The sequence below is a fragment of the Curcuma longa genome, chromosome 9 (assembly GCF_044706935.1).
Source record: "Curcuma longa cultivar G26 ecotype Majalengka, Jawa Barat chromosome 9, ITB_CL_G26_1.1, whole genome shotgun sequence".
Lineage (NCBI taxonomy): Eukaryota > Viridiplantae > Streptophyta > Magnoliopsida > Zingiberales > Zingiberaceae > Curcuma > Curcuma longa.
The window spans coordinates 7755107-7780910 of NC_133869.1; the positions used below are offsets into that span (position 1 = coordinate 7755107).

The window sequence follows — 25804 nt, forward strand, 5'->3', positions numbered from 1 at the left end:
ATTCATATTAAACTTCGAGCAGCCAAAGGAAAAAAGCAACTCAAGGGAGAATTGAACGAGGGCTGGCTTATTTAAAAAGCAGTATTCAAAGAACAACATTAGCATGAGAACAAAGCTGGCATTGAAATATTTTAACAGAGTTTGAGCAGATGGCATGAATTTAGAATTTATGTACAAATAGGCCCTAAAAACAACAAGACCTCGGTGGCATCGATAGGGTTTCTGGAAGTTTATGAACAGCCGCCGCCGCAGCCGCCGCCTCCAGGTAAGGGACCCCCAATTCTCGAAGAAGAATCTCGAGCGCACCGTGGCTAATGCAAACATTCTTTTGCCACAAAGGAGGAGGGAACGAGGCGAAGTTCTCACCTCGAATTCGTTGCAAGCGAATGACTAGGGCTAGAGAGACTACTCGATCTTGGACGAAGAGGGAGAGGATAAACAAAAATCGCCTCTGTTCTTCTCTCCTAATATTAATTTAATTTATATTTAGGTTTTCTCTCATTTTCTTTCCTCGTGTAATATCTTGGATGAATTGATCAAGACAGCGAGACCGTAGAGCGGCCTTTTTGTCAAGTTGATCGGTTACGTAAAAGGCCCCAGAAAGGAACTCTACTGGGCCCGAACCTTTTGACGAATGGAATGGAAGGTAATACACCAGGTAGATCCCTATAACGCCCAGGAAATTTGTTTACTTGGGCCGGAGATGGTAGTTAATGGATGATCATGAGCTGCGTGTCATAATCATCGGATAAGATTTTGTTTATTCCTACTATACCAATTTATTCACCTGAGTTCTGACTGGACGACAAGCTTGCACCACTGTTATACCACAAGGTACGAAGGGCTCAGGACTAGTAGATTGTTCGGGTAGATTGAAGTGGCTCACAAACGAATCGCTTGTGTAAATCTAACTCCAACAACAGTTTCACAGTAGCGAGGTGTAGGACTGACCATTCGGTTAAAATTGAATCAAATAAATCAATTTTTTTTAATCAACTGACCGACCAAATTTTTTAATAAAAATTAAATAAATCGAACCGATATTTTATCGGTTAATTCAGTTAAAAACTGAATTAATCAAAATTTTTAAATATCATAAAAATTTTATTAATTAATTAAATATTTATAAATTTATTTACTTAAAATTTATAAATTATTTTTTTCTAATTTGAATAATTCAATTTATTCGATTTAACCGAATAAGAAATTTTAAAATCAAAACCGAACTGAATTAACAAAATTAACCGATTTTTATAGAAAAAATAACTGAATTTCCGAAATAACCGACCTAAATTTTTTAATTCGATCGGTTCGGTCAATTTATTCGATTTAACTGAATTATTGCTCATCCCTAGCGAGGTATGACCACGAAGTATAAAACTGGAGAAAGACTAAACATTGTAGTTAGGGCAAAAATTAAAATGACATTTTATTTAAATATTTAAAAGGATGCCTCAGCTAGTTTACTAAATTTGTTGCCAGATGAAAATATGACGATTCATATTAAACTTCGAGCAGCCAAAGGAAAAAAGCAACTCGAGGGAGAATTGAACGAGGGCTGGCTTATTTAAAAAGCAGTATTCAGAGAACAGCATTAGCATGAGAACAAAGCTGGCATTGAAATATTTTAACAGAGTTTGAGCAGATGGCATGAATTTAGAATTTATGTACAAATAGGCCCTAAAAACATATCTGATTTCTAGTAGCAGGAATTGGAAGAAGGAATTGAACAATTAGAAGTAAAAAAAAAAGACTCCATTTGATGCTGGAAAACAGTACAAATTTTTTTGTTTCCGCAAGGTCATGAATCAGGTATAACTTGCATCTTCCTCAGCTTGGCACTGTAGTGGCAGGTTAATATGAAAAATAAGTAATTGTAATCTACTACTATTCATCAGGAATCAACTGGTATCATGAAGAAAACAGCAGGATGATAATGCTTTGTGTAACTCTCCATTCTTAGTCACAAGAACAGGTGTTTCCGCTTCAGCCACGCTAATGCTCCTATGCATTTGATCATATAAGAAGAATCTGTACAATTTTCTGAACACAAGTAAAATGTATGTGAGCGCATAACCTATATGGCTGCACTTCAGACAAACGAAGAACAAACAGCATTGAGTGCATAGACTAAATGGTTTACATTTTTTGAAAAAATAAGGGCATGCCATTGAACGTTTAAAACCGAATTCAGGAGTCTTAGATCTTGGCTTACATTAACAAAGAAAAAAAATAGCACAAAACAGCAAACATACTAGTGACAATTGATCATCAAATTGCAAAATATCCATGAAAAATTCCAAGACAATGTGACGTAATTGTATTTGCATTTTGTAACTCCAGAGGAAAAGGATTAAGTATTGCCAAAGTTGATATCAGAGGAAACAAAAACAAAAAGGATGCAATGAAAATATTGTAAATCGAAAAACCTTTCACCTGAAAACTTGTTAACAGTTGTTTGGTTGGCAGTAAAGGAAAAGGATCTTTAATTTTCTTTTCTTGTGATCAAATGCAGGACTACATTTTAGATCGTGTATGGAAAATAGATATTGCAAGTCAGAATAAGGTGAACTTTTCAGATCATATACCATATATCAAAAGAAACTATACCTACCAATTAAATATGTAAGAAAAAGACAATAGAAGCTCTCAAGGTAAGCAGGCTCTTGTTTATTCACCAATCAAACTCTTATTTATTCAACAACCACCAAGCATGTCTAAAGGAGAATTCATTAAAATGCATAAAACCTGTCATACTTAACTCCTTGGCACAAACCTAAAAGGAAATTGGCGCTAAAGGACTGCAAATAACCTTGACATAGATATTTATCAAGGAAAAAGGATCCAAGTTCTCAAGGAAAGCAGACTCTTGATTCTTCACTAACCATGGAACATGCCTACTGGAGAATTTAAATGAAAACTCAAAATGTGTTATACTTAAGCACTAAACAAATGCAAATATCCTTGATGTAGAAATTTACTGAAAAAGATATGAGATACTAAATTAAAGTAGATTTAGCTATTCTAACCTTTTTTTGCCAGGGGCATCAATGCCTTCTAGTTGAAATTATCAATAAGCTACAGAATGCCTACAGTTCAAGTTTCACAAAGTAAGCCACAAAACTTCAAGATTTATATACATATAGGTAAATCCTAGTTACTTATTTCATCTGCCTTTACCAGAAGAAGCATGAAGAGCACAGGAGGATGCATCCATTGGTAATACTTTTTCCCTACTCCGAACACCCTGAGCTTGTTTGCTTTATCAACTGTATACAATACAAGAAAATAATACTTGATAATATCGATTAATAGTCCAATAAAATCTCTTTATTGATAGAAACCGGATACTAAGAAGAGTAAATTAAAAAGAAGGAATGGTGAGCTAAATCTTGCACCTTGTAATAGTACTTCTTCCTTAGTTTGATAGCCAAGCGTATACATCGTTTTACATGGATTTTCAGCATGTTATCATTGAATATCTACAAATATAAGAAAACACAGATCAAGAAATCTCAATTGGGAGATTTTTTTTTTTTTTCAAATTTCATCAAAAGCTGGTTGGGATGACTAGTACAATAACCTGTATAACATTGTTGCAAGTGAAATAATCAACGCAAGAGATTAAGCACAAATTATAAACTTTTTAGTGAAAAAGTAACACAAAATTAAGCACAAATTATTGCTAATTTTAGTGGAAAACTAACAAGGACAACAAGCCAAGAAAATGTATGATCAGACATAGAAAATAGCAACCAGCTAATAAAATGTTTTCCTGATAAAAACTTATTGAAGAAAAATGAGCAAAATCTAGAAACCTTTACAAATTATAACATGCCTTGATCACATCATCAATTGAGTGGGTTTCTCTCATAATCTTTTGCCGATTGATGATAAGAATTGCTGCAACACAAAAGACCTGTAATTCATCATCACTATTTCTTGTAGGTACAGACAAACTGCAAGGTTGTAGCTGATCAGTTTCAGCCCAGCAATTAGCAGTAGGAAGACCACAAAATGGACCAAGTGAAATAGATTTTGCCCCATTGCTGTTCCGTGCAAGAGATTCATCATTTTTAGATCTTGAATGTTTCTTCTTAAGTTTTCTTTTGTTATTTCCAGAGATATTTGATCTCACATCTCCACCTGTGTTATTTCTATGTTTCAAAACTAATGGTTCCAGGCAAGCTTTCTCTAATTTCTCACAAAGAGCTTCATCAAAATCAGCAGCCCACATCATCTGGGAAAAAGAACAAATAAGTTGTATGTTATGGAGATAAACACATTACAAATTACTTGCAGATATTCATGTAATCAATTCTCAGTAGTTTAAAATTTAGACATGCTATAGTAGTTATTATACTCAAAATGCAGATAGAAGTCCCTAAATTTACTTGTTTTTAAAACTTGAATAAGAACCATTATTATCTATATTATGAGCCCTCCGACCAACAACATTCCAACCAACCTATTTTACTGACACATGGAATGGCTCCAAGAATAGATCACAAGACCTATGGAATAAATAAAAGAGACTTAATAAAAAAGGAATCAGTATAACATAATTACTGATATCCATATATCATTTATTCTCACCATGGAATATCAATAAACTGACATCCAAGCAGCTTCAAGTGATCCATCATTTATTCTACATTGACAGTATACTACTGGCAGCTTTACTGCCCCTTACAAAAAAAGGTAAAATATATCATCTGGATCAAATTGTAGACTCCAATTCTCTCTGATATAAAAGTTATTCTTTGTGGCATATAACTTTTGGTTACCAAAGTCTTCCAAAGTTAGGAAATAACATGTTTGCTTACCTTGGAAAGAATAAAACATCTTTTTTACAAGAATCCTTAAGAGAATAAGACTGTATTAATTTTAAGGAAAGGAAATATTAACACTCTTCCTGATGCTAAACGACATACACTATCTATATCCAGCTTGTTACATAAACTAGACAAGCTCTAATAAGAAAAACATAGGCTAGATGTGGCTATCATGAAATACTCACATGAAGCAGAAACAAAACTTAAGTTAGAAAAGCATACAACCACTCTAAGATTAGCAAAGCTTGGGGAAAAAAGTTGATTGAGCATGCAAGCCACAATTCCTAAGGCCTCAAACAAACAACACACCATAAGAGAGAGGCTTAAGAGAGAAAGGAGGAAATAAAAATTAGGATTAATAAATCATCTCAAGAACAAATCTTTTGTGTGGACAAATCTTTGTAGCAATACATAATAGACTAAGAAAAGGAAAACAATGGTCCTATAGGAAAGAGAAATAGCATAGAAAATTTAGAAAAATAAGAACAAGAGACTTTATTTTTTGTTTTGATAATCTAGATGTCCAAGCTTCATCCGACTAACCTTAGAGGTAGACAATCTTCTCCTGGTTCGCTTACCAGATAAATTTGGAATACAATTTATACACACTCAGAAATCAACCTTCAAAATATTCATCCCATTTGGGATTCAAACATTAATCCCCTTTATTGTTCCTTTGAGTGTTTTACCACTACACTACACCCATGGGGGCAAGAACAAGAGATTTTTATTCTTGCCATTCCTAAAGCTAGAAAGTACAACTCAACCTTTTGCTAGAGGTGACAAAATGGAAACCAAAAACATTTTTCCTTTGTTTAGGTTTTCACTAGAGATGGAAAGCACAACTTGATAATTTGCTTTAAGTACAAAAATGAGATCAAGATATTTTTACTATCTCGGTCTTCACTAGTTTTTAGGTGGCACAATGCAACATATAAATAAAATAATGTTGATTTTTGAAAAGGAGAAAGAGATTTTCATTTACAGATCTAAATAATAGAGAGAAGATTATGCAATAATCTGAAAAAGATCAACAATAGTACAAAGCAACTGTTGAAGCAGAAGACATGCAACCAAAAAAGGGAGACAAATGCTCGGAATGTGAATGTTTTAGCTACTGCAGTTGTTGCTGCTCATCATATGAAGACTTATAGGTAAAGGAAAAGAGGAAGGCAGATACCCACTGATTCCCTCTGGCTGACACAACTTGAAGAAGACAAGCCCAAAGGAGGTATGGTGTGGCCAAAAGAGAAGGCAATGCCCAGATTTGTTTTAATATTTTCAACCATTTTTAAACTAAAAAAAATCTTTAATAAAAGATGTTGTGGGCTCCCAACGACTTGGTTTCAGTTTGAGATGGACTCTGTCGCAACAGAGGGCTTCACAAATCACAAATGGGAGAGACAAGTGCTTTTAGACCATTTTTACTGCCAAATCACGTCGTGAATCAAGAGGAAGTAAATGGAATCTGGAGGCATCAGCTGTGAGCACCATCCACGTTCTTTCCCCACAGAAGGTTGTTTCAACACGTGCAAAAGCATAGCAGCGGCCATGAGGGAAGGTTTCATCTAGCACAAAGAAGTTAGTGGATGGCTCCACTTCCACCTACCAGCGATAGAATGTTTGGTGTGGATGAATCATGTATCAAGAAGGAACCATGGGCTAGTGCCCATTAAGGCTTGTTGCAATGTGCAAAATCAATGTGTCATAAGGAGAGGCATGACAAGTTGTCGTCTGCATGAGGTGCAGTCATAAAGGAGACGGCGGCATGACAAGTTGTCGATCCAAGCTTCCACACAAGGGAGATGTCATCGAAGAGATAATGGTTCACATTAAAATAGCACCAGCTGCAGATAAGGTTCACACTTTGAACGGCATAGAAAAAAACAGAGGAAGGGAGGAGAGAAGGGATACTTTCATGATAATTTAGTGAAAAAATATTGTATTGCATCAATATACAAATATAAATAAATTATGATACCAAAATACTTAATAACTCTAATACCCTCACTACAAGTGAGCAAATGTTTCATGTAGGAGGACTGCCATAGCCCTTCTTCCATTATGTCACATCCATTATGTCACAGTCATCAAATAGTTCATTCACTTCATTTCACTAATTCTTAAATATTTTTTCATGTTTATTATGTATTAAACAAAGATCTTGTTACTCATTCAAGTGGACTTAACAAAAAAAAAAGGAATAATAGTGAAACAAAAAAAAGTATGCAAATATAAAACCAGTGAATATGCATTTCACAATAAATCCAACATGCTTTCAACCTGGAACATTCAATAGTTGGGAGACAAACAATCTTAAACATAACTCTGACCAAACATGATGCAGTAGGTTTAGGTTTTTAGATGACTGTAGTTTAAAATTTTGTTGTATTGGTCAGCACATACCATTCTGCTTATGCATGCCAGTGTTGCAATCGTTGATGCAGTAGGTTTAGGTTTTAGATGAGACTGTAGTTTAAAATTTTCTTGTATCAGTGAGCACATACCATTCTGCTCATGCATGCCAGTATTGCAATCGTTGACCTCAACAGGATGGCATTAGTGCGCCAACTAGTGTACCAACACAGTACAAAGTGCACACTGATCAAGAGGAGAGAGGAGGGAAAGATGGGGAACAACAAGATCAAGAGCAGGAAGAAGAAGCAGAATAGAGAGAAGTGTTCTTCCTTGCCAACATTGTTTCATCCTCTTTGAGACATAACACTGTCCCACCTCATAGAGGAAGAAACAGGTCCAGTGCTACCACTACAACTTCTTAAAGAGAATGTAGTGTCATATCTCAAAGAGGCAAGGAAATAAGGAAACATCTTCTCTTCATTGTTGTTGTCTCATTGGCCTATACTGATTTCGGTAGGCCAATGGAATGATATGTTATGATCATGCTGACTGAAACAACATGACATTCCAAACCTTGTTCTGACACCTACTTGTGACAATAGAAGATGTGAAGGACAAACACAGACCAATCTGTGTTTTAAAATTGTAATTAGTAAAAGGATTTAGAATTTTACATACAAAAAAATAAGATTAGGATGCAAGACTAAGTTTCCAGTCATTTTACTTGGAAGAAGACGGATGCTAGAAATGTCAATAAAAATTTCGCATCCATTCCAAAAGAAAACAGATGTTGGAAGATAGACAGTAAATAATCACTGTATCAATTGATAGATACAAGATTGATCAAAAGAAAATTTGCTGACGAAATTTAAAACCATGTGGTACTTCAGCCTGAGGCAAAAGGAGGAAAGTTTCATAGCCTCAAAAATCTATGTTGTTCTCTTCTTAGGAGAGAATCAATCATCGGCAGAAGAAATCCATTAAAGAAATCGTCAGTAACATGAGGTGCTTGCATGAAGTACAAATCAACATGAGGAGGACTACAAATATTCACATGGAACTAAACAGAGATTCTACTGTGAATAATAACTCAGGGAAGATAGTTTTGAGATAAAGACTTTGAGCATGTAGTTACAAACATCTTCTCTCACTCCCAAATTGCTCTAAAGATTAAAGGAACTTTGGAAAAACAATCAAATCAATCCTAAATTAGCCATCACAAATGAGAAGTTATAATATCACACTGTTGTGTGGGATTTCTCAAAACTGATTCTCAGGTCCCAAAAGTTAATTATAATCAGCAAGAATAATAAGCAATCATGTCACGACATGAATTTCATGTTTGAAGGTGTAAATCCTTTTCACATGGCTATAACATTACAACAAGAATTAAAATAATTGTTGTAGCTTTTAGTTTGTACTTCTTAATCTTATGTCATTGTTGTCTTCTTTCAACGAGGCATAAAAAAGGTAGGCAAAGAATGGCTCACGTCGTAAATGTCAATGTGCCCTAGATCTATACAATGACTTGAGTGCAAATAAATTGTTAATCTACTTTAAGAATATTGCATGAAACAAACAAATGGATACAAAAGTAACACAAAGCACAGGATCATCAATTTTTTTGGAAAATTCACAATCTTCAAGTTACAAACCTCCCACATTCGAAGTGCTTCGTCAAAGGATAATTCCCGACGGAAAAGAACCAGCAACATTCGGAAAGCAAAGTGAAGACTTTCAGCGCCTATAAGTGAAAGATGTCCAAACATTTCAGCATCTACTAGTTCCAAGACCTTCCATAATGTCTGCAACTGGTTCATGACCCCAGTAGGCCCCTCCATCTGAAAATTTTCCCGCTGAACAAGATATTTAATGGAAGATATAATTAGTTTCTAACCTTTTGAACACAAATAACTAAAATTTTGGGTGGATCATATAAATGCACAATACCATTCGTCGAAGAAGCATCTCAAAGCACCAAAAAGCATCTGCATTGTCCTCGTAAAGCACGATAAAAGGAGAAAGCAAATCACTCATTCCTAATGTCAATTATATGACAATGTTAGCATGTATCCAGATCGTAAATATTTGAATTCTGTACTCAAACATACAATACAAACTAGAAAATCAAGGGGCGACCTTGGCAATATCCAGTGGCTGGGTCAACCCATGCATAAACAGCAAGAATATCTGACATTCTAGCAATATTCTTTGTGTCTCCATAGAATTCCAGATGATTATCTGTTCTCACAACATCAACAACTAAAAAAACAATGATTTTAGTTAAAGAATAACACAAGAAAATTAATATATATGTTCATATCATGGAATATTCCAGAATTTCTAGCATATACATCACAGAAAAAATAAATAAATTACCAATTCGATGAAGCGTCCATAGCCATTCAGAAACTCTATCTTCATTAGTGACCAAACCATTTGGAGGTGTCTTGTCTGTCATAGGTGCTTCTGGAATGTCTAATATCTGCAAGCTATTAACAACATCCTTTTCATATGCCATTTCTTTTACTCCATATTTTGGAATATTTGAGTGAAAGACATCACTTTGACTGTTGCTCGTAGATGGTACATCTGATTCCATAATTAGATCCACATTGTTGTTTATCTGGAAACTATACACGTGTTCATCTTTCAACCTTGTTGTTCTTTCAGAAACAGAAGTTCTATCACCATTTGACTCATGCTTTGTACTTTCATTCTCATCAGCATAATCTTTAAGGAATAAATTAGTTACTGGAAGAGGAGGAAAATCATAAAAGCTCTCACTGTCATACTGGAGTTCATTAATTTCACACTCAGAGGTTCTTGAGCAATAATTATAAGCAGCACTGTCAGTACTCATTCTGGCACTGACCAACTCTGTTGATGTACCAGAGTTCTTCTCACTTGTAGTTTCTAGTTTCTTATCGCTATTTTCTTTTGATAGAGTCCTTACATCCATGACTTTAGATCCAACAACATAAGCAAGGTTGCCTGTTCCAATGCTAGAGTGCATCATTTGACATTGCTTAACTAAGTCCTCATACCGTTCCCTGCAATGCATTAACCATATTACACCATGCTCTAGTTTTCAAGCAGCGGAAGTGCTAAGCATGCATGTTGCATAAATAAAAACAAATTTATTTAACATTTATTCAATTTATTTTTGTCCTATGATCTCAGCAAGGTATAACTTTTTATTAATTATCTATTTTGTCAGTCATCAGTCATCCAGCCGAATACATATTATTGTACATCTAATCTGTTACAGAATAGTTTGATTAGCTTTCTGGGATATAGTTGATTTGCTTTTAATTGTCACCAAATTATAATGTGTAGAAGATGAATAATTTGTACTTTAATCCATGGATCTAGGCTGGTCTGGTCAATGAACTAAGCCAGGTCAATTTCCTGGTTAACATGCAGTTAAACTAATTGACCCATGGGTCCGACCACTGAACTAGTGTCCAGAGTTAATGTGGTTCAAATTGCAGCCCAGTTTCTATCACTAACATGATTCTCTTAGAAATTGGTTTGCTCAATTCATCAGAGTAAATAAAGTTCAGCATTTACTGTGAGAAATTCCTCAAAAACAGTGGAATTTTGTCAACCATTAGCTATGAGTCATGCAGATACAATCTTTTATACATGTTCAGGCAATGTGCACATTGAGGTAAGGTGAGATAATGAGAGATGCAATATCCAACTACTATTCATTGTCCATGCATTAGTTAAGGATATAATATCTAACTTCTTGGATCACGTAAATAGAATATCAATATTGAGGATAATAAGTCAGATGTCCTGCTCAGTTATCAGAACTAAACAGAAATACATGGGTTGTCATCAAAATTGATGGAATAAGGTAGTCAAGCTCTGCAAACATGAAGTTCGCTTAGTTAAAAATGGAGACCAAATACAGCATCTGACTATGTTGGCAGACAGAAAACAAGTTTACTTGATACACTTACAGAATGCCAAACAAGTTCGCAGTAATAGTGCTTAACTCCTGTCACTAATAGAATTTCGAGGCTACAGTTTGAACTTTCAAACTTAGAGAAAGTTAAAACTTCAAACATGTTAAGCAGTCCAACAATAACACATCCATAAAATCTAGCCAAACTATGATACCTCCGTGCTGTCCTTAGTTGCTTCCTATTTTCGGCAGTGCTGTTCCAAGTATAACAACCAAGGAGAAATTCCCAGACATCTGCCCTTATAGATGGATCTATACCCTGCTCTTTCAAAAAAAAAAAAGGTAAAATATGAGGAGTCATCAACTGTACCAGGAAGCACCAGTACATTGTAATAGAATAGGTCATCCATTTGCATCGAGCATGGGCATGGAGAGAGGTAACAAAGCAAACAATTAGTTATACATTCAGAGCTACAGCACAGTGTTTCCTCTTTTCATGCATAATATAAAACTAAAATTAATTTCCTCGAATTTAGAACCATAAGCTCTAAGAATGGAAGAATTACACATGACTTTACTGGTAACCACAAATCAAAATGTGTACAAACATGTGCTTAAGAACTTACGCCTAGGATAATCAATTTAAGTGCTTTGCGGAAACCAATAACCTTCCCATCGTTGTCAAAAATTGCTTGCCACTTTTCTGGCTTGAGCATTTTGTTTCTCTGCATTATAGAAGTTACAGAAAAAATTACCTTAGTGGTATCCTATAAAACATTATTCATTAGAAAAGAATTCAAAGTGCAAAACATGATAGAATTCTCAAGTTTTGAACAGTGTGATAGCTTATTGTTACCATGGTATACTACAAAGTAGGGTTCACACCCTTGTATTTCTTGAATCAAACTATTAGACTCTTTGACTTTGATCTTTAGAAAGGACACATAATAGTTTAAGTATTTCCTTCTGAAAAAGAATGAGCCTTCGAGGCCTTGGCCCCTTAACAGCCACCCAAGGAGATCTCCCCACATGACCCTTAAAAATCATAAATGATAAGCGATAGTAATTGAAATACATTAAATCACTCTGTCTAATTGCATATATCAGTCCTACCTACAACTCACAACAAGTGAAGCTAGAGACACGAACCAGTTGCTTAGAAGCTGTTTTCATGAAAAAAAATTGCTTAGAAGTTAACCAAGACCAACCTTAGCAGGTGAGTGATACAAGCACGGTTCTCCAATCTCTCTCACGATAGAACTGACCCGGTGGAGGTTCACCATACCAGACGTGCCGCACATCCATCTTGTATCCTCTCCGTCAACGGACATTATCAACTCTTTGAATCGGTCACTGCCGTCTCCTCCTCACTTCCTGTCCACACCCAACAACCATTGAATCCCGAATCGAACTACTGCAACATCGAGTCTACGGAATCATCGTTCAGTTGGCATCCAGATCAAATCACAAGAAATCAAAGATCAACAATCGAAATAGACGGATACGATGAGCACGGCGGAACTTAATACCCTACACGACCCCGATTCGGATCGGCGAAAACTCAAGAACTCCAGTGGCCGCGCGATGAATCGATGCCGATAACCGACAAAAAAAAAAGATAATCGCGAGCACGGCGGAAGTGACGGAGTGCCGCGGGCATTGAGGGGAGGAAGGCGTACCTGGAGATGGAGGAGATCGGAAGAGTAGCGTACGCGGAGAAGCGATCGCTGTGTTCCATCGCCGTGGGGCGATGCGGTTTCCCTGCTTCTACCCCCCTTCTTCCTCCGCTCTGCGTTGGTCTCTTTTAATTGGGAGGGACACGAGGCTTGGGAATCGATATTTTAATCGGCATCGACAGTTTGGCAGAGTAATAATTATCCGTCATTTTGTTGCGATGCAGCCCGAATACGAATCAGATCAAGTCTTCGTCGTCCATCAATTGACATGTGGATGGCAAAATTAACTTCAAGTTTTGGAGAATGCCCAATGGGCCTTTTTCCAGGCCCAAAAGCCTTCAGGAGCCCAAATTTTGGATCGTGAAAGAACCTCCTCCTCCCTCTGCCTTCAAATTTTGACCTGAGCCTGAGCAGGAGGCAGCGCCGGGCGCTGCCACTGCCCGTACCAAGCGAGCATGCAATCGACAGAGAGTGACGAGGGCGCCCGTGCGGAAGACAAGGCCGTTGGCACGTGAGACTGAGACGAAATTTGAATGATGGCATGCGTTTGTCACGACGCCAATCAATGGCAGGAGAAGAAGGGAGAAGACGATGAGGCAGTACGATCACTTGGCAGGGCTGCTCTGCTGCTTCTTCTTGCAGATCATGAATCAAGCTTGCTTGAAACACAAAAAATGAAAAATGAAAAAAGTTTACATCTAACATGATCTGTACGTTCAGCAGCCTTTGATGGATCCTGGTTTGGTGAATATTAAAGAGGATTTATATAAAGCACCCCATGTTCGGTAATCAAGTTCTCTTTCTCCCTTCCTTCACTTTACTCAGACTTTGGAGATTAAAGCAAAAGCGAATGAATCCTGATGAAGCCATTCCAGTCTCCGATATCAATATTCCTGGTTCACAATTTAGCTGGACATTGTGGACTGCTTTAAAGTGCACCTCGCTACTCTTCCATGATCCCTAGAATGAGTTGTCTCTTTTGTTACTTTATTCAACTCGCCTGTCGAGCTTGAACTCGTTGAAGTTAAATTGAATGAGCGAAGCATTGTAGTTGTAGACATGATAATCATGATGAGCTACAAAATATAACAAACGACAGCTCCTTCGCAGGTGTGTTTGTGGTTACGCCGACAACTTTGACCGCTGGGGTCATCGGACTTGACCCGAATTACATTAATCTATTCCTTCACACAATCTCAAGGGCACTGGGGCAGTCAAGGGCACCCTTCCACTTCATTCTAAAGGAGGCGAAGGGCACCCACAATTCTCACTGCCAGTTCAAATTAGTATTCCAAGTTCCAACCACTGCAAGGCTCTTATCTCTTCCTCATTCTCAGATGGAATCCTGCCAAAGCAAAAGTGCCCTCCGATAAAGAAAAGGAAGAAGGAAATTACCACATTGTCACTGGAGAATCGGTTAACAAGTGCAGCAACAAAGCTGATGCCACATTGCCATTCGGTTAACAGAAACTCTCCCATGTTTCTCCACTCCCTGTTCATGCAGGAGCAGAAGCGCCCACAGAAAAGGCAACTTGTTTATTTATTTGTTTTTTCTTGCTTTTGCAATTCCATTGAGCTTCTCTTCGCGAGCGAATGCATAATTGAGCATTGCAGGAAGAGGTGGTATGGAAGAGTGATGGAGTTCGTGATTCTGTGGAAGACTGCATTGAAGCCTTTGCCACAGAAGCCTGAAGGAGTCCATGCAAAGGACTCCGCCAGGGAGAGGCTGAGCAAGTGCACCTCCCTCAAGGTGGCTTCTTCCTTCACTAGAGTGTGTCTCTGTGCTCCAATCTCTTCTTACAACGAGGTGTTTCGAGCCGAAGTCCCGCCGAGGAGGAGCTACAGTTACCCCCGGTCGAAATCGTTCGCGCAGGGGCCGTCGGAGAGGATCTCGAGCACAAGGGCGTCGGTTGAAGGACGGAGAGTGTTCAGGGGGAAGTCATTGACGGATGATATTTTGATGAGGAGGTTTGTCGTGGAAGAGGAGGCCATGATGCAGAAGCGGAGGAGGAACCAAATGGAGTTCATCAGGAAGAGGAATGCCATGAGAAGGAAGAAGATTGGGCCGAGTCCTCTGAGTAAGATGGTAATGGCTGCACCAGAAGAGGAAGAAGAGCAGCAGTAGTTGAATTGTAGTAGGCGTAACAAGTATTGATCCTGTGGCTGCTTTTCTACAAGTTTTTTTTTATGAGATTATGTCTCGTTGTGGTTCTTCATATGCTCATGGTATCACTAAGTGGGAAATGAAATGTTCTATGGATATAATAAAGTAAATGGTTGAACCAAGATGCTTGCTCAAATTGAAGTGGTCATAAAATTTGGAAATAGAAAATGAAAATTTTCCTTTTTTTTTTTACTTCTCGTAGCTGAAGAATTAGGTTAATTAACAATGACATCATTTGGTGATTGTTCATTCTTTAAAATATTTACCTACTTTTTTTGCATTACAAATTTGAGCCATAACAATATCAGTGAAAAAAATAGGTGTAAATGTCAAATCCTCTGTTTTAATTGCCTGATTTTGGGATATGAGGACCCACAAGAATTGTCTGGATCAGCTCGGTGACAAGCAAAAAAGTTGGGTTGGGTCTTCAGTTGAGGACACGAAATAGTTACAGAAATCCAGTTTGCTATTAGAAATCCTACCATCAGCAAGTTTGGAATATTCGAGTAAAAGAACATTGGCTTCACTGGAACAAATCATCAAAACTTTGACCAGAAGAGCAAAAGGACATGAACAACAGTATGCATGCTGACTAATGCAACCAATCATTTTATCTATTACATTTTTCCAAATGGATGGATCCAAATGGGACCAGGAAAATGTTGATGAAGAAAAGGTACAGAATAAATGACAAAGTTACTATCCATTCCTTTCTTTGCAGATGTATTTTCCATTCCAAACCATTGCAGAAGATTGGAGTAGTTCTTGTAGCATTCAAAGTGCAAGCATATTTTGTATACAGAATTTGTACATCGGTTAAATGAATAAAAAGAAACAAATGAAATCAATAGGCTATTAAAACAACAATGAAGGAGAGGGTTTGCAGTCTAGCATGGAAATGAAATAACGAGTTAAAGGGTGGACAAGTACAGAACCATTAACTAAGCAAGCAATAGAAGGGAATGGAAAACTAAAGGACATAAGAATTGAGTTATTTATTTCTGGTTTCCAAATACAATGCTCGAGCATTTGAAATGGAGAATACAATTTATTTACGAAGCAAGAATGGCAATGCTTACCAACCTGAGAAGAGGACGGCGCCTGAGAGAGAGAAAAAAACAGTACTCTTTGTACTCATCTGCCACAATATTTCAGTAAAAATTTTAAATAAAATTGAATCATCAGGGTTCACCATTGTAGGGACCATTAACTTAAGCCTGCAAAAAGCTAGCATATTTGGCACCAAGAAAAAGCCTTTGGATACATAGAAGGGCATTCTTTGTCACCTCGGTATTTTCATGATTCATAAGCTTCATCACCTGATCCTTAGCCTTCAGGTTTGATACAATGATTCTTCCAGCAGGGTGATACTGAATAAACTGAGACAGATCATAGCAAGCAACAGCAAGGACCGTAGCATCAGTAGAAGTATCAAGGATAGTGACAAGGACACGTAGAACCTGCACATAATGTTCTGGAGTAAGGTTCTGGCCAGAGTTCCATCATCTCCTTACCATTCACAAATATGGTACAACTTCAAATCATCAATTTTGTTACTAAGAAAGATTTTTTTTGTTCAATAAGGCAAAAATACTGGAGTATTTTGTGATATGAGAATAAAAGATCGAGTTTAACTACAGTTTTGAGATCCCTTGTATAGGGCCACGAACTGATTCCTTATAAAAAATTTTAGCATTCTGTCACAAAATTAAGCATACGGGCATATGACTTGAAAACTTAGTGATGGTCGGATTCAGTTAGATGGAACTTTTTCCCCAACTCTTATTTACATTGTGAATCAAGATTTTTTTTCATGCTGAAAACTAAAGCTACTGTTCCCCAGCGGGAGTTTGCTGATAGAAAGTAACTTGTGGATCTCATATGGAAGACCTTTTTCCCGTCTCATTTCTACAACCATGACCTTGACATAAAATTAATACTAACTTTAACGGACTATCAGCAACAGATAAAAAAAAAGCAATAACAATTCAAAAACAAGATACAACCATCTTGCTAATTAGGAGGCGTCCTTAGCTCTTGCGCAAGCCCCTTGTCCACAATGAAGTCTAAAGGAATAGAGTCATGCTTCTTTCACTAATGCACATGTGTAATTAGATCAAGGGCCTCATGCAATTTTTTCTTTTTTTCAAAAATTGATAGCAGCATAAATTACCTGGAAATCATTTTCTTCAAAATTTGTAATGTTCTCTTGCCAAAAGCCTGGATACTTGTGCACAGGATACCAATCAAGATGACCCAAAAGGACTTCCTGCTTATACTTATCAAAGGAATTCAAAGTTTTAATGTATTCTTTAAGTCCCTCTTCCAGTTGATTCAGTGCATCCAATAAATCCTAGATTCAAAACAAAGAGTATAATTAAAAGCTGCATCACGATCATATAAACTTAGAACCAAAGATAGCTAAATGAATAAATACAGGCAAGAAATGTTTAAAATCTCATCCCATACTGAGTGATAAGAGCAATATCGGGTCTGAGTAAAAGAGTGGGAGGACCATCATTTTTCAAGGGATCCTCAGTGATAATGGCTTAGTGTCGGTGTGTGTGGTTCCATATCAATGGTATGGTTTGATAAGCCTAGAGTTCAGGTCACTTCGCAATAAAAAATGAATACTAAATATATTTATTTCTTTGTTGTTGCTATTGCTGGTGCAGTAAGTAACAAAGATGTGCAGGACTGATAAATCACAATGATCAGTTCATATGCTGCCAGCAAACTAGAAGCAAAATTTTACATGGATGGCTACAATATCCAATTCCATAAGAAATTGCTATAAAAATGTTGCAATAAAACAGAAACATTGGCTCAAAATGGTAGCTCATTCAATTCCAAAGTTGTAAAGGGGAAAAAGTACAAAAACACAGTGCGTGGTGACAACATAATATGAATTTTAGTAAGTGGCAAATATATATATGGAGGTCAAGGATCACCAATCACATTATCGGCATCCCAGATTAATAGTAAAGGCATCTTTTCCAACACTCAGAGCAAAGATAAAGACTAAATCATTTTCATTGTCCCTGTAAGTCTCTTAGAACGAACCAAATTACATAAAGGCATCCATGCACTTTCACCATTTCCAAGACAGACTTATCGACATTTCTGCTATTTTACTGTAGCCTTTAATCATTATAATTTTGCAACTTGCAGCCACAAATACAACTGAGTGAATCGATCTATATTGAATTCAAATTTATTTAATGTGCCAATAGATATATTTTCTTATGCATAGCTCCATATTTTTTTACATAGCTTCTCTACTTTGGGTCACTAAAAATTCAATATTGTTCAAAACTTAGGCAATAATCAGTGTGTAGCAGCATTGAATCATATATATCATGATTTTAATAGTATTGAATCATATAATCATGATTTTAACAGTATTGAATCATAAATATCATGATTTTAACACTAATTTGTATCACAACTGGTATCAAAGGGATTACAAGTGTAACCTCATCACTCCAGGCCTGAGCTTTTAGAGACTGGATGACCTGCGGTAATCCAAGATCAATCATTTGTGCCCCACATACTGGCTTGAGCAGTAAATTGCACAATGTTAGTACAATGACCCTCACAACCTGCACAATATAGACAGTTGAAAGTTTGCCAGCTACCAAGTTTAAAGACTTGGAGAAACATTGGCAGAATTAAACCTTTTCTTTGGTTGAACCTTTTGCAACCTCAACAAGCCTTGGCAGAACCCTAGTAGTGGCCAAGTAATCAACTGCTGCATCATAATAGGACAAGAGCCAAATACAAAGGCAAGTTTCATATAAAAGCTGCCAAAAAAAAACATTGATTTCAGGGTTTAACATAAAAGACCAGAGTTTGGTTGCATTAGCAACCATAGTAGTGTACATTTAAATTGTCTTATCATCTTAACGACCGATAGGATGAACCAATTGGCTAGGATCTGCTCAAAATAATCCTACGCCATACAGGTCAAGACAAGCTAATGGCACAAGGAAACAAGAAAGCATTCTCTTTTCGACATTTCTTTGTTCAAGCTAAACTCATACAACTATTTTCCTTCATCAAAGCTGGACAACAATTTTGGGATAAAGCAGAGAATAAAAGAACACCTACTATCAAAACAGTTAGTATCGATGTATACACTCATAGCATGCATTGAAACGTATGCCCCCAATATTGTAACAATGAGACGAAGGCCTGGTATAAGCACTACAATGAAAATTAAAATCATGGTTGAAGATATCCCTCCTCATCCCATCTGAAACACAGGCCTCACATCCAAGTGTTATTTATACAAAGGAATGTTGTTGTAATTAACCATGGGGTAGGAGCCTACATATACCTAGTCTCAGATCCCTGGTGGCCAATTCCTCACTTTATGGTACAACATCAGAAGGTTCCACATAAATGCAGGCATCTCTCTGGTTCTCACCTCCACTGAACAAACAATTTCACTCTTGGATACAAATGATAGAGAGAAGATGCATTTACCCTTGAGTACACATTACATAAACAAAAACAAATAACAAGCCTGGAGGTAAATATTTCACTAAGTGTTGCAACAATTTGTTGAAAATGTCATAATAAATATTGAAAGCGATATGAAATTATGAAACTATGCAGTAAACTAAAATATGATAATCGTACCTAGCATAAAAGTGATGTCAGAATTTATACCCAAAGGAAGTTATATTTTGTTAAATGCAATGACCAAAAAGAAATGTTGCATAAGTTAACAATTATCAGAAAAGCATAAAAATGACTACTGGAAGTTGTAGTCAACAAAAGGAAATAAAATTACTAGATCTGGATGGACTGCTGATTCAATGTTGGTGAAATCAAAGGAATTAGCAATTTAACACCATCTGCTTGAACAAATGAAACCCTCATGGAAGGTTCTCTCAGCAAATTGGCTAGGCAAGTTACAGCCAAAGGTATAGAACAAGTTGGATGAGATGAATACTTCAGCTGAAAATCAAATACAACTTCCAGTAAAGAACAACACATTGGTAGATTAATCTAATGAAATTTCATTGAATTTGATCATACAACTGTTTGTTTAGAACACATATATTAGAAATTTTCCAAAATGGGAAACAAGAAGCTCATAAAATTATAAAGTTATAACTACTTCAACTTGTGAAAATGTGTTTCAATCAGTTAAGCAAGCAACACTATTTATATAAATTAACTGATAGGAGAAAAATAAAGATATGGAGCATTTTGCCAACCGCAATTTCTTTATTGGTTCATAAACTTTTATCTCCTCAAATTACACAATTTCTTCTCCGTCTCCACAGCTTGCATAAGTTAGAGCCTGCAACATGTGCGTTCTGCTAGATCTCAGGACCGTTGAGCTTCATGGCATCAAGGACTAGCTTCTTCTTAGTGCCAAAGGTGAAGGGATAGTCGTTGACACTATGGAGAAGGATAATGAGTATCACACCAATGAGATTCGTGGAGAGGCAGGCCAAGGCATTGGTTGGGATGGGGAGAGTTAGGTATCAAAATTGCTGACCCAAAGGTTGGTGGTCAGGAGGTAGGAGGCAATATTGAAATAGTTTCTAGGTTTTATGCATACATAATTGAAGTAGACTCCAACCACTTGTAGGTGAATAATGACTAAGAATGGAAGTCTTCCTCATTGTTTTTCTAAGGAAACAATGGGTGGATGATCCGTCCACTGTAATATCCAACCAACAAGATCTGTTATGGACTTAAGTCTAGGAAACATGCTCCAAATTTTCATATTAGTTGATCAATTTCTGTTTATCCAAATTCAACTTCAAAAGCCTGAGTTGATTATAATCCCAATTCAAAAGCAACTGATTAAGGAAAAAATGATAGCTAATATTGTCAATAGACATGATCCACAAAAAAATACTTCAAATAAAAATAAATAAATCATGTGAGTCTTGGAAAGCACATTCTGTCACATTTTCAGGTTGTAACAAAAAAAAAAATCTATGCTGACGAATTGCAATGAGCATAAAGAACTTAACCTCAAAACAGAGCCAATCAAGTAGTCCCTTTAAAACATCTTTAATAGTTGAGATCTGACTTTTTGAATGTGAGGGTTCTCTTGTTGTAATGAGGCTATCCAGAGCTTTTGGTCGAACACTAAAAGGAAAATTAACTAAAGGCCTCCATTGAACTTTAAACTATCAATATAGTATTTGTGCAAATTGAGGAGTTTGAGAGTACTTTACTACAAGAGTCAATATTTTATAACACTTCTCTTGTATGAACCAATTTCCTTCCTGAAGCCATCTGAAAGATTGGAAGAGTATTGTGTGAATAAAATAAGATTGATATCATTAAAGAAAAACAGACTCTACACACCAAGAATTGGCTCTGTAGGAAAATAGAAGACCTTTCAGAGAAGAGTATAAGATCATGGAAAGCAGAATTGCTTTTCAGGGGAGGAAGAATAAAACAATATAAAAGCATTTGAACATATCAATGTCAGTAACAAAGCAAGCAAATGAAGCCAGAAGCATCATATCAGTCAAAATTCAATTGATATTTACATAGGATGTCTTTAAATAGGAATTAGAGTATTAGACACAAGAAACCATTAAGTCCACTAACTGCGCTGCTAGATGTCATTTTCACCATTAAACTAACTACAATCACTAAATAAATACACTTTTACTTCAAAAAATGCCCCTGCTAAAAAGGGCAGCCCGGTGCACGAAGCTCCCGCCATGCGGGGTCCGGGAAAAGGATCCAAACCTTGCCTTTGGCAAGAGGCCCAGGATTTGAACCCGTGAAGGTCACATGGCAGCAACCTTACCGTTGCGCCAAGGCTCCCCTTCTAATTAGATAAATTTCTGCTCCTACAAAGGATCCTCAAAGAATCATCCAGAAGGATTACAAAAGAATATAAGTAGTTCCAACAACTTAAGAGAAGCATAAATCACTATTTTCCTATTCAATGGCCGGTGATAGCAAAATGTTATCAAAACATAACTTATGAAAGGATGGTAACTATCTTCACTTGCTTGGTGAAAAAGTCTGACCCGTTTTGGATTTGCTGCAATGAACAGAATGAAATTTATCAGGATAATTAACATGAGAGGTCAAAAACTCAAAAGACACTTTTCTTACCTGTAAGCATTTCATCAATAAGAGCAAGCACATACTCCACTGTCTCTTCCTTTGATATATCACATAAAATGTTTGTGAACACCAGCAGATAAGCTGGTCCATCCTGTAAATTTTGATAATTTGAATGGAAAGTGCACAAAATTATTTGCGCGACTTAAGTTTTCTACGGTTCAGTATAATTTAAGGTGTTGTAAGTTAAAATGGTGAATAGACATGAAAAATTCTGAAGTTACACCCTGTGAAAACAACTTAAGCTTAACCCTGTGCAGCCCAGTATATGACAGGAGAATACCTAGAGCTAGTTTAAACACAAAAGAGCAAGAACAATATGAATAACAAATTTCAATTATATATGTAGATGCATAAATAAGGTCCAATAAATGAAAAGGAGAGGTGAAGAACAATTATTCAATGGCAGAAATACAGGAAACTATGCAACATAAATCAATGAAAATTTTTCACATGCATAATGGCTTCCAAGTTCCAACAGTTGGAGATTTAAATATAATGCTAACTAAACTCATGTTAAAAGGAGAATTGGCTCTATACCAAAAAAATCTGATGATGAAGTAGATTGAACTGGAACTGAGATGCTGAATGAGCAGTTTTGGTTCAGATAAGTTAAATTTCGGATAAGGCATGGCGAAATACCTTTACAATATCGAATATGGAAACTCATAGACGTTTCGTACTATTGGAACATGGATGTTGGAATTAGGCAATTTCAGAAGTCATGATTTTCATGTTATATATTTGTAGTTTTGATTCAGTTAAATTAGATTAGGATAAGGCATGGTGAATCACCTTTACAATATGAAATATGGAAACTCATAGACGTTTCGTACTATTGGAATATGCATGTTTGAATTAAGCAATTTCAGAAGTCATGATTTTTATGTTATATATTTGTAGTTTTAGGAGCGAGAGAACTGCAGTTTTTCTTTCCTCTTCATTAGAAGCAAGAAACATATTCAGTTACATAGATGCAGAGGTATGGATAAAATTTCCTTCTCACATCAATGTCCATAAATGTTAACACACATATGATGATGTTTAAATTTTATCATTGCATAGCTTCAAAATTTTCATGGCTGTCAAATATTATTTGTAAATAAAAATGACAAACCGTCCTTTGGAAAAAGAGGTAGGCAACAACCTTTCTTAAAAACACTACTTCTTTGACATTTAAATCCTTCAGAAGGAAAGATACAAAAATGAGACAAAAAGCTGTAATAAACATCACTCAAGTGGAAAGATACAAAAAGCTGTAATAAACATCACTCAAGATTATATGATATAAAAAATCATGAAATATATATACATGAAACAATCAATGTGAAAAAAGGAATTGTCACTGCATTGAGTCCAAAAAGGTTAAGGTTGACGGTGAAGCATAGTACTACAACACAAACAAAATTTTTGGCAGTAGTAAAATAGTATAAGAAGAAGGAAACAAACTTACTTACATCATCAAGCAAAGAAGCTTTTTGGCTTCCGGATCTTTTGTCATACCATCTCAACAACTGAAGATGTGCGCTAGTGATGAGTTTAGTAGACACGTAAGTTTCCCATGGTATGTCCCTGTTAAGAACCTTCAAGTGCATAAAGGAAAAAAATGTCATTTATGTTTCTCTAACACTGCTATTTTCACTGCTATTTGAAAGAAGTACCTGCAGTCAGCAGAGGTCTGTACATCTTATTATGCCTAATTCCAATAGGTCATTCATCCATGGTTTATAAAACAGAAAGCCAACAAACAATGATAGGAACAATAATGCAAGCAGAGTTTCCAGCATCAGTCTGTGTCAACATGTTTACCAGTCTAGCCAAATTCCCATGCAAATGATCGTTTAAAATGAACTAACGAGATATGCGCAAACTTTGAATCAGTCAGTCAATTGGACAATTTTTAGATACATCTTCAAGATTCAAGGAAAAACAACTAGGGAAAGCAAAGAAAGAAGTGAAAAGGAGAATAAAGCATCTTGGCAACGTGCCTTTAGATCCAACTTCCAAGTGTACATTCAGGTAAAATATACCGGTTACAGACAAGCGCAATTACTTTATTTCGTAACTTCACAAAGACGGGGAGAACAAGATTTAATAGCGTGATAAGAAAAGTTTAAAGGTATGAAAAAAAATGATCGTTCACAAGTTCGATCATATCTTAGTTTTCAACATGGGGATGGAATATCTACTTACCTTTTCAGACCTTAACAAGAACCCTAATCTCAAATGTGTCGCCACATTCAAATAGAAATCAGATACTTACAGGGAAAAACAAGATCAGAAGGCGCAAAGTTACGAGCTCAGATCACCAACCTCCTCCGTCGTCAAGTCAGCAGGAGCCATCGAGAAGAATGAATGTTCCACCAATATAGAACGGGTGAATTCCACCAGACTCCAGTAGTCACCAATATAACAACTAAAAATCACAAATAGTGGTAAAATCCAATCACACAGGAATCAGATCCAGAAGAAAAAAAACAGTTATAAAGGCCGAATCGTACTTACAGTAGATAGCAGCAGTGCTCTTTAGTAATTCTGCTTCTCCTTAGGAAGATCTTCTCAACGATACAGTTCAAGGAATATGAGTATCGATCGATCGATCGATGGAAGTAACGAACAAATAAATAGGGGAGTTCCTCCGGAGCTTCTGACACTCGAAATTGGAAGCAGCTTCCCAACAAAGGCAGGGTCGAGTTTAGTCTGATATATATATATATTTTTAAAAAAATAGAAAATAATTTAAAAATATCTTAAAATTTTTTAAAAAGTATATATATTTATTTTTAAAAAATATAAATCTAATCTAAATTATAATTTTATAAAATTTGGAAAAAATACTAGAATATTTAAAATATGGGCAAATGTTATATTTTAGCAAAATATTTAAAATATAATTTCAAATTGATATATTGATATATTAATTTTTAGTGTGTCATCTTCAATTTTAATTTTAATTTTTCTTACAATCAGAAGAATTTCCATTCCATTGTTCAACTATATAAAATTATTCAAATGCTGGGCTCTAATATATTTTTTAAATGGCCTTAATTTCTAAATTAATGGGATTCATTGTATGATTTATAATTTAGTAATCTATTTTAATTTCTATATATATATATATATTATAGTAATTATAATTTTATAGTTAGTTATAAATACATTCAATATATTTAATATTTAAAAATATTCACGTTAATTGCTACAGTAATTATGATTTTATAATTACTATAACACATACTTAGTTTATTCAAAAATATTCATATTATAGCAGCTATAAAACTATAACTAGTACGATATGGATTATATTTGCTCATCTAACATTCACATTGTTATATTTCGTAACTATTATAATACATATAATCAATTTAAAAATTAAACTAGAGATTTAAACAAAAGATACATTATAGAATAATTGAAAGGGAATTTAAATAAATGTATATCGTTGAACAATAACCAATGAGATAGACATGATTTTGATAAATAAAAATAAAAATAAGATGCCTAGTTGATGATCTGAAAAGAGAGGAGCGTGCCCCCGAGGCACAGCTGAATTAGATTTTAAATAATCTAATTTAGGAAATATTTTTGTAGATAGTTGCCACAATTTTTATAAATACCCACCATTTAAAATGTAGAATATTTCTTATTACCAAAAAAAATTTAAAACATGCCTTAAAACCTTAATGCTGCAACTGAGATAAAACTAATATTCAATTTTATATAACTAGTTAAAATATTA

The 25804-nt window shown here is 35.7% G+C and overlaps 3 protein-coding genes across 4 annotated transcripts; 1 reads left to right on the forward strand and 2 right to left on the reverse strand.

Annotated features, from left to right (window-relative positions):
- Positions 1-1580: 1580 nt before the first annotated feature.
- On the reverse strand, positions 1581-12903 carry LOC141834783 (rab GTPase-activating protein 22-like). 2 transcript variants are annotated; one of them, XM_074722148.1, is made up of 13 exons: positions 12789-12903; positions 12318-12483; positions 11736-11834; positions 11325-11428; positions 9573-10246; positions 9333-9455; positions 9144-9232; positions 8849-9049; positions 3839-4240; positions 3399-3482; positions 3181-3269; positions 3030-3089; positions 1581-2043 (listed from the first exon to the last, which is right to left on the reverse strand). In XM_074722148.1, exons 2-11 carry the CDS (start codon positions 12438-12440, stop codon positions 3234-3236), a joined length of 1935 nt encoding a protein of 644 aa, XP_074578249.1. In that variant the 5' UTR covers positions 12441-12483; positions 12789-12903; the 3' UTR covers positions 1581-2043; positions 3030-3089; positions 3181-3233. The 2 variants fall into 2 exon arrangements, with proteins under 2 accessions (XP_074578249.1, XP_074578250.1); XM_074722149.1 differs by lacking the exons at positions 1581-2043; positions 3030-3089; positions 3181-3269 and having other exon boundaries at positions 3401-3482; positions 3819-4240.
- A 1323-nt stretch (positions 12904-14226) lies between these two features.
- LOC141834491 (uncharacterized) lies at positions 14227-14910 on the forward strand. Its single transcript, XM_074721813.1, has 2 exons — positions 14227-14312; positions 14400-14910. Exons 1-2 carry the CDS (start codon positions 14227-14229, stop codon positions 14908-14910), a joined length of 597 nt encoding a protein of 198 aa, XP_074577914.1.
- A 1035-nt stretch (positions 14911-15945) lies between these two features.
- LOC141835288 (putative V-type proton ATPase subunit H) lies at positions 15946-24408 on the reverse strand. The gene is made up of 11 exons (XM_074722728.1): positions 24379-24408; positions 23523-23648; positions 22057-22159; positions 21915-21982; positions 21151-21206; positions 20949-21066; positions 19756-19914; positions 18627-18755; positions 18426-18551; positions 17123-17302; positions 15946-16409 (listed from the first exon to the last, which is right to left on the reverse strand). The coding sequence occupies exons 1-11, from the start codon at positions 24406-24408 to the stop codon at positions 16161-16163; spliced, it is 1344 nt and encodes a 447-aa protein (XP_074578829.1). The 3' UTR covers positions 15946-16160.
- Positions 24409-25804: the final 1396 nt, after the last annotated feature.

Bases quoted from the DNA above. Each gene is read 5' to 3' on its own strand.
- LOC141835288 (XM_074722728.1), bottom strand. From the start codon at position 24,408: ATGGCTCCTGCTGACTTGACGACGGAGGAG. The intron at 21,983-22,056 runs GTAAGAAAAGTG...TGTTCATTGCAG, and splicing joins TATTGATGAAATGCTTACAG to CAAATCCAAAACGGGTCAGA. The intron at 18,756-19,755 runs CAGATCTAGTAA...GTTTTTTTTTGG, and splicing joins CATTGAATCAGCAGTCCATC to CAGCTTTTATATGAAACTTG.
- LOC141834491 (XM_074721813.1), top strand. From the start codon at position 14,227: ATGCCACATTGCCATTCGGTTAACAGAAACTCTCCCATGTTTCTCCAC. The intron at 14,313-14,399 runs GCAACTTGTTTA...TGAGCATTGCAG, and splicing joins CAGAAGCGCCCACAGAAAAG to GAAGAGGTGGTATGGAAGAG.
- LOC141834783 (XM_074722148.1), bottom strand. From the start codon at position 12,440: ATGTCCGTTGACGGAGAGGATACAAGATGGATGTGCGGCACGTCTGGT. The intron at 11,429-11,735 runs GTAAGTTCTTAA...TTGAAAGAGCAG, and splicing joins TTAAATTGATTATCCTAGGC to GGTATAGATCCATCTATAAG. The intron at 3,270-3,398 runs GTGCAAGATTTA...TATTGTATACAG, and splicing joins GGAAGAAGTACTATTACAAG to TTGATAAAGCAAACAAGCTC.